This window comes from Muntiacus reevesi, chromosome 18, assembly GCF_963930625.1.
Source record: "Muntiacus reevesi chromosome 18, mMunRee1.1, whole genome shotgun sequence".
NCBI lineage: Eukaryota > Metazoa > Chordata > Mammalia > Artiodactyla > Cervidae > Muntiacus > Muntiacus reevesi.
Window position 1 is genome coordinate 24759525 of NC_089266.1, and position 14019 is coordinate 24773543.

The 14019-nt window shown below is 44.3% G+C and overlaps 1 protein-coding gene and 1 non-coding gene across 4 annotated transcripts; both read left to right on the forward strand.

Annotated features, from left to right (window-relative positions):
- The first annotated feature begins 2374 nt into the window (after positions 1 to 2374).
- LOC136150473 (small nucleolar RNA U89) lies at positions 2375 to 2597 on the forward strand. The gene has a single exon (XR_010659892.1). It is a non-coding gene; the product is annotated as a small nucleolar RNA U89 (small nucleolar RNA).
- A 2523-nt stretch (positions 2598 to 5120) lies between these two features.
- Positions 5121 to 7857, forward strand: ATP5MC1 (ATP synthase membrane subunit c locus 1). 3 transcript variants are annotated; one of them, XM_065910692.1, is made up of 5 exons: positions 5121 to 5229; positions 5742 to 5793; positions 6700 to 6777; positions 7160 to 7338; positions 7636 to 7857. In XM_065910692.1, the coding sequence occupies exons 2-5, from the start codon at positions 5755 to 5757 to the stop codon at positions 7748 to 7750; spliced, it is 411 nt and encodes a 136-aa protein (XP_065766764.1). In that variant the 5' UTR covers positions 5121 to 5229; positions 5742 to 5754; the 3' UTR covers positions 7751 to 7857. The 3 variants fall into 3 exon arrangements, with proteins under 3 accessions (XP_065766764.1, XP_065766765.1, XP_065766766.1); XM_065910693.1 differs by having other exon boundaries at positions 5124 to 5233; positions 5745 to 5793; XM_065910694.1 differs by having other exon boundaries at positions 5173 to 5261; positions 5745 to 5793.
- Positions 7858 to 14019: the final 6162 nt, after the last annotated feature.

The following is a 14019-nucleotide window of genomic DNA, read 5'->3' on the forward strand; positions in this document are numbered from 1 at the left end:
AAAAAAGGCTTTTTTTGCCTACTATGGAATCCTCTCACCTCTCAGAGTTCCCAAAGAAGATTTTGGGCTTCCTCCAAGTCAGCTGGTACAATCCCAAGATATCAGGTCCAAATTTGAGGTTTCCTAACTACCTTCCACTTCCTATAGCTTCTCCTAGCTTACTAGTACTTTTTACTTCAATAATTAAATGAGCACCTCTACATGTACTACCTCATTTACTCATAAAAATTCTTTTATAGATGATGACAGAGCCTTAGAGAGGTTAAGAGCCTTGCCCCAAACCACAAGGCAGTAAGTGGCAGTGCTAGTGCCACTAGCACTGTGTAAGTGGCACTGCTTATTTAACTCCAAAACTCATGTCTAAGCATAGTAATGAAATATCTGATTTCTAGCAGGACACAGGATAAACCTCACAGTGTTGAAGTTAAGCTATGAGTAGAGCTATGTAACAAATCTGGATATGGGGGAAAAAATGCATGCAAAGTTAGGGATTTCCTCATGAAACTGTAACTTATCCTAGAGTAGTAACAGAAAGGGAATATTCACCAAATACCAACCTATGCCTAGCATTTATCTTATATTTCTAAAAGATGAATAGTATTAACCCTATTTTATAGATTCTCCAGTTTCAGGGAAGTTCAAGAACTAATGATTAAGCCTTTGGACCGAGACCTACCTGGACCCACACACTGACTTTACCTCTTACCAAATATGTCAAACTGGAAAAAATGATGCTCTGTAACATCAGGGTAATCTGTAAAATGGGGATAATAATATCCACTTAAAGGGATTTGTAAATATTAAATCATATAATGGGTAAATGCACCTAACCCAATGCTTGTCATATGGTGAGGCCTCAATAACAGTAGCTTATTACACTAAAGCCAAAAAAAGATTTGGTAATCTGCTTAGAGAGAGATATATCTAGTTATATCTAGATATATCTAGACATATCATGCTATAGCCATGATGGGAACTCAAGTCTGATTTCAAAACTCCATATTCTTTCTATTGTACGATTCTGGCAGGATATCTTAAATCTCAAATCTCAATCTTAAAATATTTTTTCTAAGAGTCCAGAGTTCTGACTTTCTGGCATAATTGTCAATACATACAATCAAATTGCCAACATCCACTGTATCATTGAAAAAGCAAGAGAGTTCCAGAAAAACATCTATTTCTGCTATATTAACTATGCCAAAGCCTTTGACTGTGTGGACCACAACAAACTGGAAAATTCTGGAAGAGATGAGAATACCAGACCACCTGACCTGCCTCTTGAGAAATTTGTATGCAGGTCAGGAAGCAACAGTTAGAACTGAACATGGAACAATATACTGGTTCCAAATAGGAAAAGGAGTACATCAAGGCTGTATATTGTCACCCTGCTTATATAACTTATATACAGAGTACATCATGAGAAATGTTGGGCTGGATGAAGCACAAGCTGGAATCAAGATTGGTGGGAGAAATATCAATAACCTCAGATATACAGATGACACCACCCTTATGACAGAAAGTGAAGAACTAAAGAACGTCTTGGTGAAAGAGGAGAGTGAAAAAGTTGGTTTATAACTCAACATTCAGAAAACTAAGATCATGGCATCCAGTCCCATCACTTCATGGCAATAGATGGGGAAACAGTGGAAACAGTGAGAGACTTTATTTACCTGGGCTCCAAAATCACTGCAGAAGGTGACTGCAGCCATGAAATTAAAAGATGCTTATTCAAAAAAAAAAAGAAAAAGATGCTTATTGCTTGGAAGGAAAGTTATGACCAACCTAGACAGCATATTAAAAAGCAGAGACATTACTTTGCTAACAAAGGTCCATCTAGTCAAGGCTATGGTTTTTCCAGTAGTCATGAATGGATGTGAGAGTTGGACTGTGTAGAAAGCTGAGCACCGAAGAATTGATGCTTTTGAACTGTGGAGTTGGAGAAGACTCTTGAGAGTCCCTTGGACTGCAAGGAGATCCAACCAGTCCATCCCAAAGGAGATCACTCCTGGGTGTTCATTGGAAGGACTGATGTTGAAGCTGAAAGTCCAGTACTTTGGCCACCTGATGGGAAGAGCTGACTCATTTGAAAAGACCTTCCTTGATGCTGGGAAAGATTGGAGGTGGGAGGAGAAGGGGATGATAGAGGATGAGATGGTTGGATGGCATCACCGACTCAATGGACTTGAGTTTGAGCAAACTCCAGGAGTTGGTGAGAGACAGGGAGGCCTGGTGTGCTGCAGTCCATGGGGTCGCAAAGAGTCAGGCACGACTGAGTGACTGAACTAAACTCATAAAAATATAAATCAACTTTATTACACCATCCAGAAACAACTATTAATATTGCTCTTTTCTTTTTAATCTTTTTCTCGTTTTTCTTCACAATGCTATACAGCTCTGCATGTACATCCTTAAAATTTGTCTTACATCATGTAGATTTTCTCAATATAAAATGTAAAACCAGAAACATGATTTTACTGGCCTTGCCTCAATATCTGATGCTGCCTCCTCGTTCCTGGCAGCTACCCACAGGGAGGGTTCACAGAGGACCCAAAGTGGGGCTGGGCAGGAGCTATCTTAATGCAACCCTGGATCTGAGATCCCAGAGGAGGGCTGGGAAAGCGGAGTGTGGCAGTGGAAAGAAAAAGAGAGGAGTGAGTTTCTTTCTTTCCCTTTCCTGAGAACAAAGAAAATAGAACAGTGAGCAGGCCTGAACAATCCGTTTTTTTCTTTCTTTTTTTTTTTTTTTTAACTTTAACTGCTCCTAGCTCTTAACTCTGAACGCATGTACTAAGTTTGCTTTTCTGCCCCCTATCTCTGCAGGAACTACACTTCGCACCTATTTTCCTTTGACTCTACGCTAAATGCATCCTGTATCTGTTTACCCTTACAACAGGTATTTGTAAGGGTATTTACTATCCTTGTATTTACTATCAGAAAGAAGGCCACAGAGCACCGAACTGCCAGACTCAATTACTGGGTTACTGACGCCAGCCTACAACAATTTTTGACAAGATCCTAACACCTTTGTCCCTCATCACCGACTCCTGACTGCAAGCCATCATCTTATATAAGCCCCTATAGCCCTCATAGAGGGTGGCACAGTTCTTGAGGCATGAGTCTACTTTGTTCCCTTCTCTGCCAGCTGAGAATTAAAGTCGCGTTTCTATTTCCTCCAAACCCTGTCTCTGTAATTTTTAGTTGGCTTCAGTGGGCAGAGAAAGTCAAGATACGGGCCAGCAACAGAAGTTGTAAGAATGGGGCCAGGGATTGAGACTTGGTCTTTTTGAACCCATCCTGCTCATCTCAGAGAAGGACTGAGCAAGAACCCAGGCTACACCAAAACTGCACAAGATCTAGGCAGCTCAGAACATCTCCAAGACAATCGCCACATCACACTATCATACCTACCTCATTGATGACAACCTTGTGCTGAACCTACAGCATGAAAATTTCACCCAGGGAAGTAACATCAAGGGTAACAAATGAGCTTGGTGACCCAGAACTTGGCCCCCAGAGAAATGGATCTGTTTTGCCCCCGATTTTTGAGGAGACAGTTTGGGGTCCAGCACACTCCCCTCCTTCCCCCTAGCAACATTTGATGGCTCCCCTAGCATCTGCCCTCCCAGTCCTTCTTGGATGAATGAGGACCGACCTATTTTCAGGGAAACAACTTTTCCTCCTTATGTTGGCCAAGGATGTTGGGACTGCATGATTTCCCAGTGATCTCCTAGTGCTCGCTCTTCTCCAAATTGGGTGCCCACAACCACTATCCTAGGATTTTTGTTTGTTTGTTTGTTTGTTTGTTTGGCTGTGCCAAGTCTTAGGTGTGGCACACAGGATCTTTGATCTTTTTTGCATGATGCGGGATCTGGATCCCGGACCAGGGATGGAAACTGCACGGGATCCCCGCTCCACCTCACCCCCCTCCTGCATTGGGAGCAAAGAATCTGTCACTAGACTGCCAGGGAAGTCCCCCATCCTGGGAATTCTAAATAAATTTTTATTAAACTGAAAGAAAAAGAAACATAATTTAAAATATCTGCTTATTTCATCAAGTGAAAATATGACAATTTATTTAACCATTTACTTGTTTCAATAAATTCTTCAACATCCTTTGAAGAAAATCTTTGCATTTCTGATTTTTCCCTTCAAGATAGATTTCTATGAGTGATATTCCTGGGTAAAGGGATGGAGAGCTTAAAGGCTCTCAATTTCTGGAGAATTTCTGGGTCAAAGAGGGACCATTCAAAGTCTTTGAACAAATATTGCCAAATAGCTTTCAAGAAATGTTCTAATTCATATTCTCACCAGCAAAACTCTGCACTTTTGATTAGTGAGAAAAGTTGCATTTAAACTTCTATTTCTTTGTACGGTTTAATTGAAGATACTTCTCCTTCCATTTATATTTCTTTCTGCCTGTTCCCATCGTTTTCCTATCAGGATGTTAAATGTTTTATCCTTGTAATGTTGTTTTTACAATACGAAAATACTTTAAACAAACAAACAACCAGTTGCTAGTCCATGACTGCTCAACGCTGGCAGTGGTCCACAACGCTACGCCGGCCCACTAGCGAACTTACAAGGAGGCAGCCTGCCTTTACGCTTCATTGCGGAAGCAAGCCGCCCACAAATCTTGAGGGCGGGAATTGCTGCAAAGGCGTTGGCTCGCCCAGCCTGGGAGTCTCGCGGGATCTCAACCACCTCTGGGGACTCCAAAGCGACTACAAATCCCAACAGACAACGCGCCTCAGGGCCCGAGCGCTCGAATGAAGGCTAAGGTCCAAGGTCATGTGTCTGTCTGCGTAAGCCGTCCGGTCTCTCTCTCACGCTTTTTTCTTCAGCTTTCCACCTTGGCCGCCATTTTGTGGGGAAGGTTATGGAACCTCTTAGTCCAGCAGACTCTATGGTCGAGCACTTCAGAAATCGGCCAATCGGAAGCCAGATCTCGGAGGAAAACCCCGCCTTTGCCCGCATGGAGGCGGGAACTGCCACGAAGCTCCTGTGGAGAGAGAGAAAGAAGCTGCGCAAGACCAATAAGAAAGGAGGACTCAAGGATGTTAACCAATGAAGGCGCGGGGGGATTGCGGCCAATGAGAGTTGGGGAACCCCGGGACACGTGGGTCCGGGAGCAGTGTGCGGAGTCCTAGAGCTAAAGCCGGGACGTGAGTCAGTCACCTTGAGCCGGGCGAGCGCTGTGGTCTGAGCAGGGGCAGCAGGGCAGTGGGAGTAACAGGTGACTTGAAGCCGAAAGCCAGCAATCGGCAAGGATGTGGCTGGGTTGTGTGGAGGGGCATTTGTCCGTAGGACCGGGGAAAGCGATGGGTATATGTAACCTTAACATTAATGTTAATTACCAACGGTAATGAGCGATTAACTGTCCCAGCTGAGGCGGGCGGTGGACTGCTGTTTGAAATGGGCAGGACCCTGAACGACATCTGTCTGGTTCCTGCCTCCCCAGTCTATCCCGGAGATCATCCTCTTTGAGCATCATTTCCCTGCTGGGCTCGGGCCTTCTTTTACTTCCAATCTCCATGACCTTTCTTTACAGACCTGTCGCGCTGAAAGTGGTGGAACGGGAGTTTGCGCTGTCCCTCTGACCTCTAATGTTCTCAGCTGGGGCATGGTTCGAGGAAGAGCGTGGTCCAGGGAGGACGGGCGGGGTGAAGGGGACGACCGAAGGTCGCAACTGTAAGCAAACAACCAGGCTGTCAATGGATTTTTTTTTTTTTTTTCTCACTCTGCAGACTGAAAAAAATGCAGACCACCGGGGCACTACTCATTTCTCCTGCTCTGGTAAGCTGCGGCTCCTGGGTGCTCTGTAGCACCAGATGTGGGAGCCATTCGTGTTTAATGAATGAACTGAGAGGAGCTTGCATCCTGATGATGTTGCTCCTTTAGCGAAGCAGTAAGATGGATGCAGTTAACCCCTGATTATTTGTACATGTAAACCAAGCTATCTTGGCTTGGGATTGTGGTCAGAGTTTGGATCTTACGTGTACCCCCAGTCTAGCTTGGCCACAGCAAGACTGTCCTCTGAAACAGTGATTCTCAACGTTGGCTGCACGTTGGAATCATATGGGGAGCTTTAAAAAAAATCTTGATGCCCAGGCTGCACCCTATGGGGATGAAATCCATGCATCTGTATTGTTTTTAGAACTGAGGTGATTATAATGTTCAACCAAGTTTGAAAACTGGCACATTGTATTTCTTAATATAGCTCAAGAAAGCTTTGTTATAGGAGTCTCTGCTTAGGTGACTGTTCCAGGAGCCTCACCAGGCTTACTGGCCCACTCCTTTCAGGGTGTGTAACAGTGACTCCATTTTTACCAAAATAAGATTTTCCCCTTCTGATTCCTTTGGTGGTCTGGATATAAATCCTTCCTGTACTTGATTTGATGTTAGTGTGGGGTTTTGTGTGTTTTTTTCCCCATTCTGGGATACTGATTAAGGACTGTGCCCACAGAAGTGAACTTTGTTACCCAGTTTTAAATGGAAAGAATGCCACTGCTGACTGCACCAGGGTCTCTGGTGTAGCCATGTCTGATAGAAACAGTAATTCATTGACTGACCTTGAAATACCTTGGACTTGTTTTATTTATAATATTCGTAATCTTTTTTGACAGAAGCTCAGCAATTAGAGGCGTTTTCTCTTTTGCCTTCTTGCCTGATTTGGAGGAATGTGTGTTTCTGATTTTATAGATCCGCTCTTGTACCAGGGGTCTGATCAGGCCTGTGTCTGCCTCCTTCCTGAGTAGGCCAGAGATCCCATCTGTACAGGTAAAGGAGAATGGGCCCTGTTAAGAATGTCCCCAGACTAGGTTCCTTTAAGTTTGTGCAGTTGCCTTTCAGGCAAAGTGGGAGGACAGAGAATCTGACATGCTTTAATAGTTCTAAGTACCCGCAAAGTAAGCATTGGAGGTGAAGCTTGGAAAACTGAAATTGAGTTTTCATGAAATTCCCCTAGCCCTGTCTGGAAATGGACCCTAAGACTAATTCTAATCACACCCTGCAGTCTGAGCATTCTATACTTGCTAAGCAGCCTTCCGACAATTTCTGAGCTCAGGTGGCTGGAGTGAGGGGCGGAGTCAGACACCTGTCCTTGAGCCTCACTATCTCCTTCTCTCTCCTTCCCTACTTCCCTCTCGCTCCCTCCTTCTAGCCTTCCTACAGCAGTGGCCCACTGCAGGTGGCCCGGCGGGAATTCCAGACCAGTGTTGTCTCCCGGGACATTGACACAGCAGCCAAATTTATTGGTGCTGGGGCTGCCACAGTTGGTGTGGCTGGTTCAGGGGCCGGTATTGGAACAGTGTTTGGCAGCTTGATCATTGGCTATGCCAGGTAAGGTCCAGGGTGGTCTAGAGCATCTCCAACTGTAAATTCCACCTTCAGCAAAAGATCCTTCTAGCTCTGCACTGATTTCATCTACCTCCTATTTTCTCAGAATTTAAATGTTTCCAACTTGGCTCACTTAAAACTTACCATGTTGGTACTCTGCTTACCTCTCCAGGCCCCAGGATATATGCAAGCTGGGCCCTCTCCCATTCAGCACTCCCCATTCACCTATACTACTTGAGTCTTCCACCACCACCCATGACCCACGCCCTTACCCTTTTCTTTCCTGTCTCTGCCTGACAGGAACCCGTCTCTGAAGCAGCAGCTCTTCTCCTATGCCATTCTCGGTTTTGCCCTGTCTGAGGCTATGGGGCTCTTCTGTTTGATGGTCGCCTTCCTCATCCTCTTCGCCATGTGAGGCTCCGTGGAAGTCACCTACCCACCCCTGCTGCTTCGACTCCAGGCCATGCCCCGTGCTGGAGTGTGCTAACCTTTACCATTAAACACAATGTTTCTCTAAACTCATATGCCAAGGCCTCAGTCCTTTGCCCTTGGGGAGGGCCTTCATATATTAATAGAAAGGTGAGACAAGGAAGTGGGATTGGGGCAGTCATTGGTGGTTAAGAACTCCTCAGGGCTGAGAAGTAGCACTGCCATGACTGTAATAACATCTCTCAGAGGAGAGAACATGGATTTGTCTAATGATGATTCGTGCTTTTTTCAAATTTAGTGTAATAATATGTAACATTTTTGAGGGGCTTAATTTGCACCAAGCTCTTTACAGAGTGTTTTGCATTTGTTATCTCAGCAACCCTATGAATTATAAGTGTAGTGATTATACCTGTTTTGCAAATGAGGCGACTAAGGCTTAGGGAAACAAAATAACTTGTTCATCATCTCAGAGCTGGTAAGTGGCAAAATTAGGAACTCCCCCCTCAGGCCAGCCTAAGCCTTCATCTGCTGTGTTGTCCCATCTATTTTCATTTTGGCCACACAATTAAGGTTGCACAGACAGGGAAACTGTCCTAAGGAAGTTGTATAGCACGTTAGAGGTGGGCCTCCATCTGCCAGCATTTGGCTCCACTGTAAGTTTCATTTCCATTCTCAATTAGAACATTTAGAGTGCCTAAATGTTCTTGAATAAAGCTGATGAGGGACATGGTCTGTGTTCCTGGAGAATTTAAAATCTTAGCTCTGCTAGAGAAGAAAAGGATGTTTTAGCAGGAGCCAGTGCAGGGTAAGCAGGCTTCGGGAGTTGGTGATGGACAGGGAAGCCTGGTATGTTGCAGTCCATGGGGTTGCAGAGTCAGACACGACTGAGCGACTGAACTGACTGACTGCATGGGTGGACAAACTGCTTACAGAGCTCCTCACAGTATCTTCCCTGGGTCTCGTCTGTGATCAGCCAGTGTCCCACACTTGGCTAAAGTGGACTTATAACCCAGGTAAACGAAAGCTAAGCTGATATATCCACAGAATGAACTCAAGGGTGCTGGTAGACATGACCTGTCTAAAATATGAGACCCACTTTTTGAAAACCTGATACTTAAATATACTGTAAAACTGTGAACTAGAAACAATAATTAGCACCTTCTAGCTAAAGGGCAGCTAGCAAAGTTTAAAACGTTTAAAAAAAAATGTGTGTCAATAAGAATGAATTTAATTTACATGCAGTTTAAATACAGTCATGCAGGTATTTAGGTGTTAAGCATTCTCCTAGGAGTTTTGGGGAATGCTGAAAACCAACAGTGGAAACAATACCGAACAATGCCACAAATTATCGGCTCTGTGGGTAGACAAGCTATGTGCTGAAGAAGAGGGAAAGCAAGGAGGCAGCGTTGGTTGCAATAAAACCGGCTAACATTTGGGCACTTGCATGACAGGCATATATGTGCATGTTAGTTGCTCAATCATGTCCGACTTTCTGACTCCGTGGACAGTAGCCCCACCAGGTTCCTCTGTCCATGGAATTCTCCAGGCAAGAATACTAGAGTGAGTTGTCATTTCCTTCTCCAGGAGATCTTCCCCATTCAGAGATCAAATTTGGGTCTCTTGCATTGCATGCAGATCCTTTACCATCTGAGCCATCAGGGAAACCTCATGACAGGCATCAGCTCAGTCACTCACTGGTGTCTGACTTTGCGACCCCATGGACCGCAGCACGTCAGGCTTCCCTGTCCATCGCCAACTCCCAGAGCTTGCCCAAACTCATGTCCATCGAGTTGGTGATGCCATCCAACCTCTGTCATCCCATTCTCCTCCTGCCTAAAGTCCTTCCCAGCATGAAGGTCTTTTCCAAGGAGTCAGTTCTTCAAATCAGGTGGCCAAAGTATTGGAGTTTCAGCTTCAGCATGTCCTTCCAATGAGTATTCAGGACTGATTTCCTTTAGGACTGACTGGTTTGATCTTGCAGTCCAAGGGACTTTCAAGAGTCTTCTCCAACACCACCAAAAACATCAATTCTTCAGCACTCAGCTTTCTTTATAGTCCACCTCTCACATCCATACACGACTACTGGAAAAACCACAGCTTTAACTAGACAGACCTTTGTCAGCAAAGTAATATCTGCTTTTTAACATGCTGTCTAGGTTGGACATAGCATGATAGGCATGGTGATAAGCATTTTCAATTAATAACTTTAACATCCCTAGGAAATAAGTCACTCTGTTGGTAAGGAAAATGAGGGAGGCACAGAGGTAAGGAATCCTATGAAGGTTACACAGCTGGTTAGTAAAGCTGGGATTCAAACTCCAGAACCTGTATTCTAATCACTGTGCTGACTCAACTAAGGTCAGTGATATGCTCAAGGTCAAATAGCAGGCCAACAGTTTCAATCCTAGACCACCTAACATTCAATAATCATGGTCTTCTCCCATAGGTTTGCTCACCTGGCACATTTGAGGTCAGATAATTCATTGTATGAAGATGTTTAACAACATCCTTAGTCTCTACCCACTAGATGCCAGTGGCAACCATCCCTTCCCCGATTGTGACAGCCAACTGCGAAATGTCAGATATTGACAAATGTCTTCTAGTTAGGGGACAAAATCACTCCCAGTTGAGAACTATTGGTCTACCATAATCTGCTGCGTGTCCTCTTAGCCTCTTCCCCTTATGTAACTCTCAAGACGGTTCACAGCAACCCAGTGATAGAACCTAAAGCAGAGCCCAGGAATTTCAGGGCCAAAGAGAAGGAACCAGACTGAGGTTGAAGTGGTAGCTCAGGTATCATCAAAGGAGCAACTGATCAACGTAATGCTGTTGTGCAAATGGAATACAGCAACATTTTGGGATGTCAACCTGGCATCCTTGCCAGGTCACTACCCTTGGGCAGTAATCAAGGAACAGCCCTTAGGGAAGATGGTTGCCTTTTCCTTCCTGTGAAGCCCTGGGAACCTATTTTTTCCCAAGGGGCTAAGAATTTCCTTTCATCATGGGTTCCAATCAGCTTTGAAACTGCTGGGGTTTCAGATCCAGGATTGGGAATGTGGTTTGTGAGCCCATGGAACCTTAGAGTCAAAAGAGAATGTGCTCCTAGCTCGAGCCAGGCAAACAGTCCATTACCATTGAGGTTCTTTTTTTTTTCCCCCATTGAGGTTCTTTATCTAAGGTCTATGGCCCATGGGTGGGATCATTTTGCTTACTGCAAAATATTTATGAGTGGAGATGGGTACATTGTTCTTGGGAGAGGGTCCTTTGTTTTCATTATATTCTCAAAGGAGTAATGACACTGAATAACCACTGCCTTAAGCATGGTGGCAAAGAGCATGGACTTGCGAGTTAGAAGGGAGTGCAAATCTCAGCCCAGCCATTTCCTATGAAGTTAATTTTCTCTCCTGAGCTTTGATTTTCTCAGCTCTAAAATGGGGATGAGAACAATTCATGGTGGTTGTGACAACACAGTAAGATAATTCAGGAAAATATTGGGTTTCCCCGGTAGCTCAGATGGCAAAGAATCTGCCTGCAATGCAGGAGACTGGAGTTCAATCCCTGGGATGGGAAGATTCCCTGGAGAAGGGAATGGCAACCCAGGCAATCCCACTTGCCTGTAGAATTCCATGGACAGACCATGGGGTCACAGAGTTGGACACAACTGAGCAACTATCACTCACTCACATATGCAAATGATAATACATGTAATATATATATGTATGGATTTTCAATATACATGTACAGTTTTAACATATGTAATATAAAGATGTATTGATATATGTAATAACAATACATATATTCTTTAAAAATTTTAATATAGCTATTATTACTTATAATCAGAAGCCTCAAGATACCCAGTCCAAGTTCTGATTTTTCCATTTAGTCCCCAGTTTACAACCTGGGTGGGAGTTCTTCATCTATTCCTGGCATGAAGCCCAAGACAAAAGGCTAGGCACTGGGGAGGAGAGGCACTCCAGACAGCAAGGGGACACGGGACCTTGGGGAAGGACCATCTTCACGATGTATCTATCTAGAGAGGGTTGAGGCACAGCAGTGACCTGAACTCCAGGGTACTTGGTGGCCTCTGTCCTGGGGAAGAGTGCTTCCCAGGTTGCCATGAGTAAGGTGCTACCAAACTGCTGCACTAAGAGATGGCTCAGTGCAGTCCAGTGCGCTGGGGAGGAAAGAGACACTTGGATCCAAGTTCCCATAAGGAGACTGTTTGGGTGTGTCATCTATCCCCAGAGGCCATGGGACTGGCTCCAGAAAGCACTCTTGCCCTCTGGCCAAGCTGCCAGGGAAAGGTGCCAGGTACTGCCTTGAAAAAAGTAGCACTGGAGCAAGCAATGCCAGTTCACAAAGTCCTGCTAGCCTCTCCCTGGTCCTTCTTCCCAGTTTAGAGGCTTTCTGGAGTTCCCTTAGGAGTTGTGGGCTGGTCCTTTAAGCAGCTGCAGCCCTTCAGGCCTTGAGTTGATGATTCTTTGTACAAGGCTGGCCAGCCCTTTGGAAAGAAAACAGGCATTTCTGAGGAAAAGGAAGTGAAATCTTAAAGATCCATGGTAAGGGGAAGAGCAACTGGCTACCATGTCTTAATTTCCATTCTATTCACCATTTCTTCAATAATCACAGAATGTCAGGTCCTGGAGATGAAGGTAGGTCCTCCATGCTTACATCTCAGAGAATGCCATATGCAGTCACTAGACAGATGAGTAACGAAACCACTAAAATAAAAAGCAGTTATGTGCTATAACGGAAGTCTGAGTTACTTCAGAGGATGGAATCGTTTTAAACGGCTAATTAATAATATTAATAATATGCCTGGGGGTGTTAAAGTTTGGCAGAGAAAGTAATATTACAGCCAGCTTTGACAATGAGTAAGAATAATAAAAATAAGAATAATTACTGAACACTTACTCTGGCCAGGTATTGTGTACATTCATTATCACATTATCTCTTCTTTATAGCTGCTATTACTTTATCAATATTACTGATGAGGAATAGAAGCTTAGAGAGTTTAAATAACTAGGATTTTCCCTAAAGAAGGGAAAGAGTATTCCAGGTAGAGAAAATTATGAGCACAGGCTCAGAAAAGGTACATGGGCAAGTAAGGTGCCAATTATTTAGACAATGCTTACCACTTTGCAAAACACATCTAGCAGAGACACACTTAATCTTCAGAAAAACCCTGAGAGGCAATAATTATCACCATTCTATAAATAGGCTCAAAGAGGATATTTGCAGAGTGGTACAGATCAAAGGTTGAACCTCATTCTCCTGTAAGGTTGTGTTTTCTGTCACTGTCCCGTTGCTAATGGACCTTATGCTTGAAAACAATGGCCCAGTAATAAGGAAGAGACTCACCGAGGCGTCCTCTCACTCCGTGGGCCACCCATGGGCCTCTGCAGTCTGTAGTCCTGGAGAAACTATGCTGCTGCTGCTGCTAAGTTGCTTCAGTCGTGTCCGACTGTGTGACCCCACAGACAGCAGCCCACCAGGCTCCCCCGTCCCTGGGATTCTCCAGGCAAGAACACTGGAGTGGGTCGTCATTTCCTTCTCCAATGCATGAAAGTGAAATGTGAAAGTGAAGTCGCTCAGTCTCATCTGACTCTTAGGGACCCCATTGACTGCAGCCTACCAGGCTCTTCTGTCCATGGGATTTTCCAGGCAAGAGTAGTGGAGTGGGGTGCCATTTCCTTCTCCAATGAATAAAAGTGAAAAGTGAAAGTGAAGTCGCTCAGTCTCGTCTGACTCTTAGGGACCCCATTGACTGCAGCCTACCAGGCTCCTCTGTCCATGGGATTTTCCAGGCAAGAGTACTCGAGTGGGGTGCCATTGCCTTCTCCAGGAGAAGCTATGGAGTAGTATTTTTCTTTGTGTGAGGTTACCCTGTGAGTTGATTTTTGATCATCTTACTAAGTAAGTAATAACCAAGAAAAATTCTGGAATCCTTGAAAAACAAATGAAACACTTTGAATAAGCAATAGATGCACAGCACATATAAAAGGTACAAGTGTGTGAATATGTGTGTGTACATATGTACGTATATTGCAACCAAACCATCAAAAGGCAACCACTGTTACCAGTTTCTTGAGTATCCGTCACAGATACTTGGGCATTTTTATTATAGAGAGGTAAAACACTATACCAACAAAACAGGAACTCTATATAGTATATCAATTCATTTTGCTTCATGGTAAGTACCTAAGTTTATGACAGGGCCCCTGCTAGATTCATAGATAATACATGATCTAAAGT

Coding starts and splice junctions, on each gene's coding strand:
- ATP5MC1 (XM_065910692.1), top strand. CDS start 5,755: ATGCAGACCACCGGGGCACTACTCATTTCTCCTGCTCTG. Junction 5,794..6,699: donor TACTCATTTCTCCTGCTCTG/GTAAGCTGCGGC, acceptor CTGATTTTATAG/ATCCGCTCTTGTACCAGGGG. Junction 7,339..7,635: donor TTGATCATTGGCTATGCCAG/GTAAGGTCCAGG, acceptor TCTGCCTGACAG/GAACCCGTCTCTGAAGCAGC.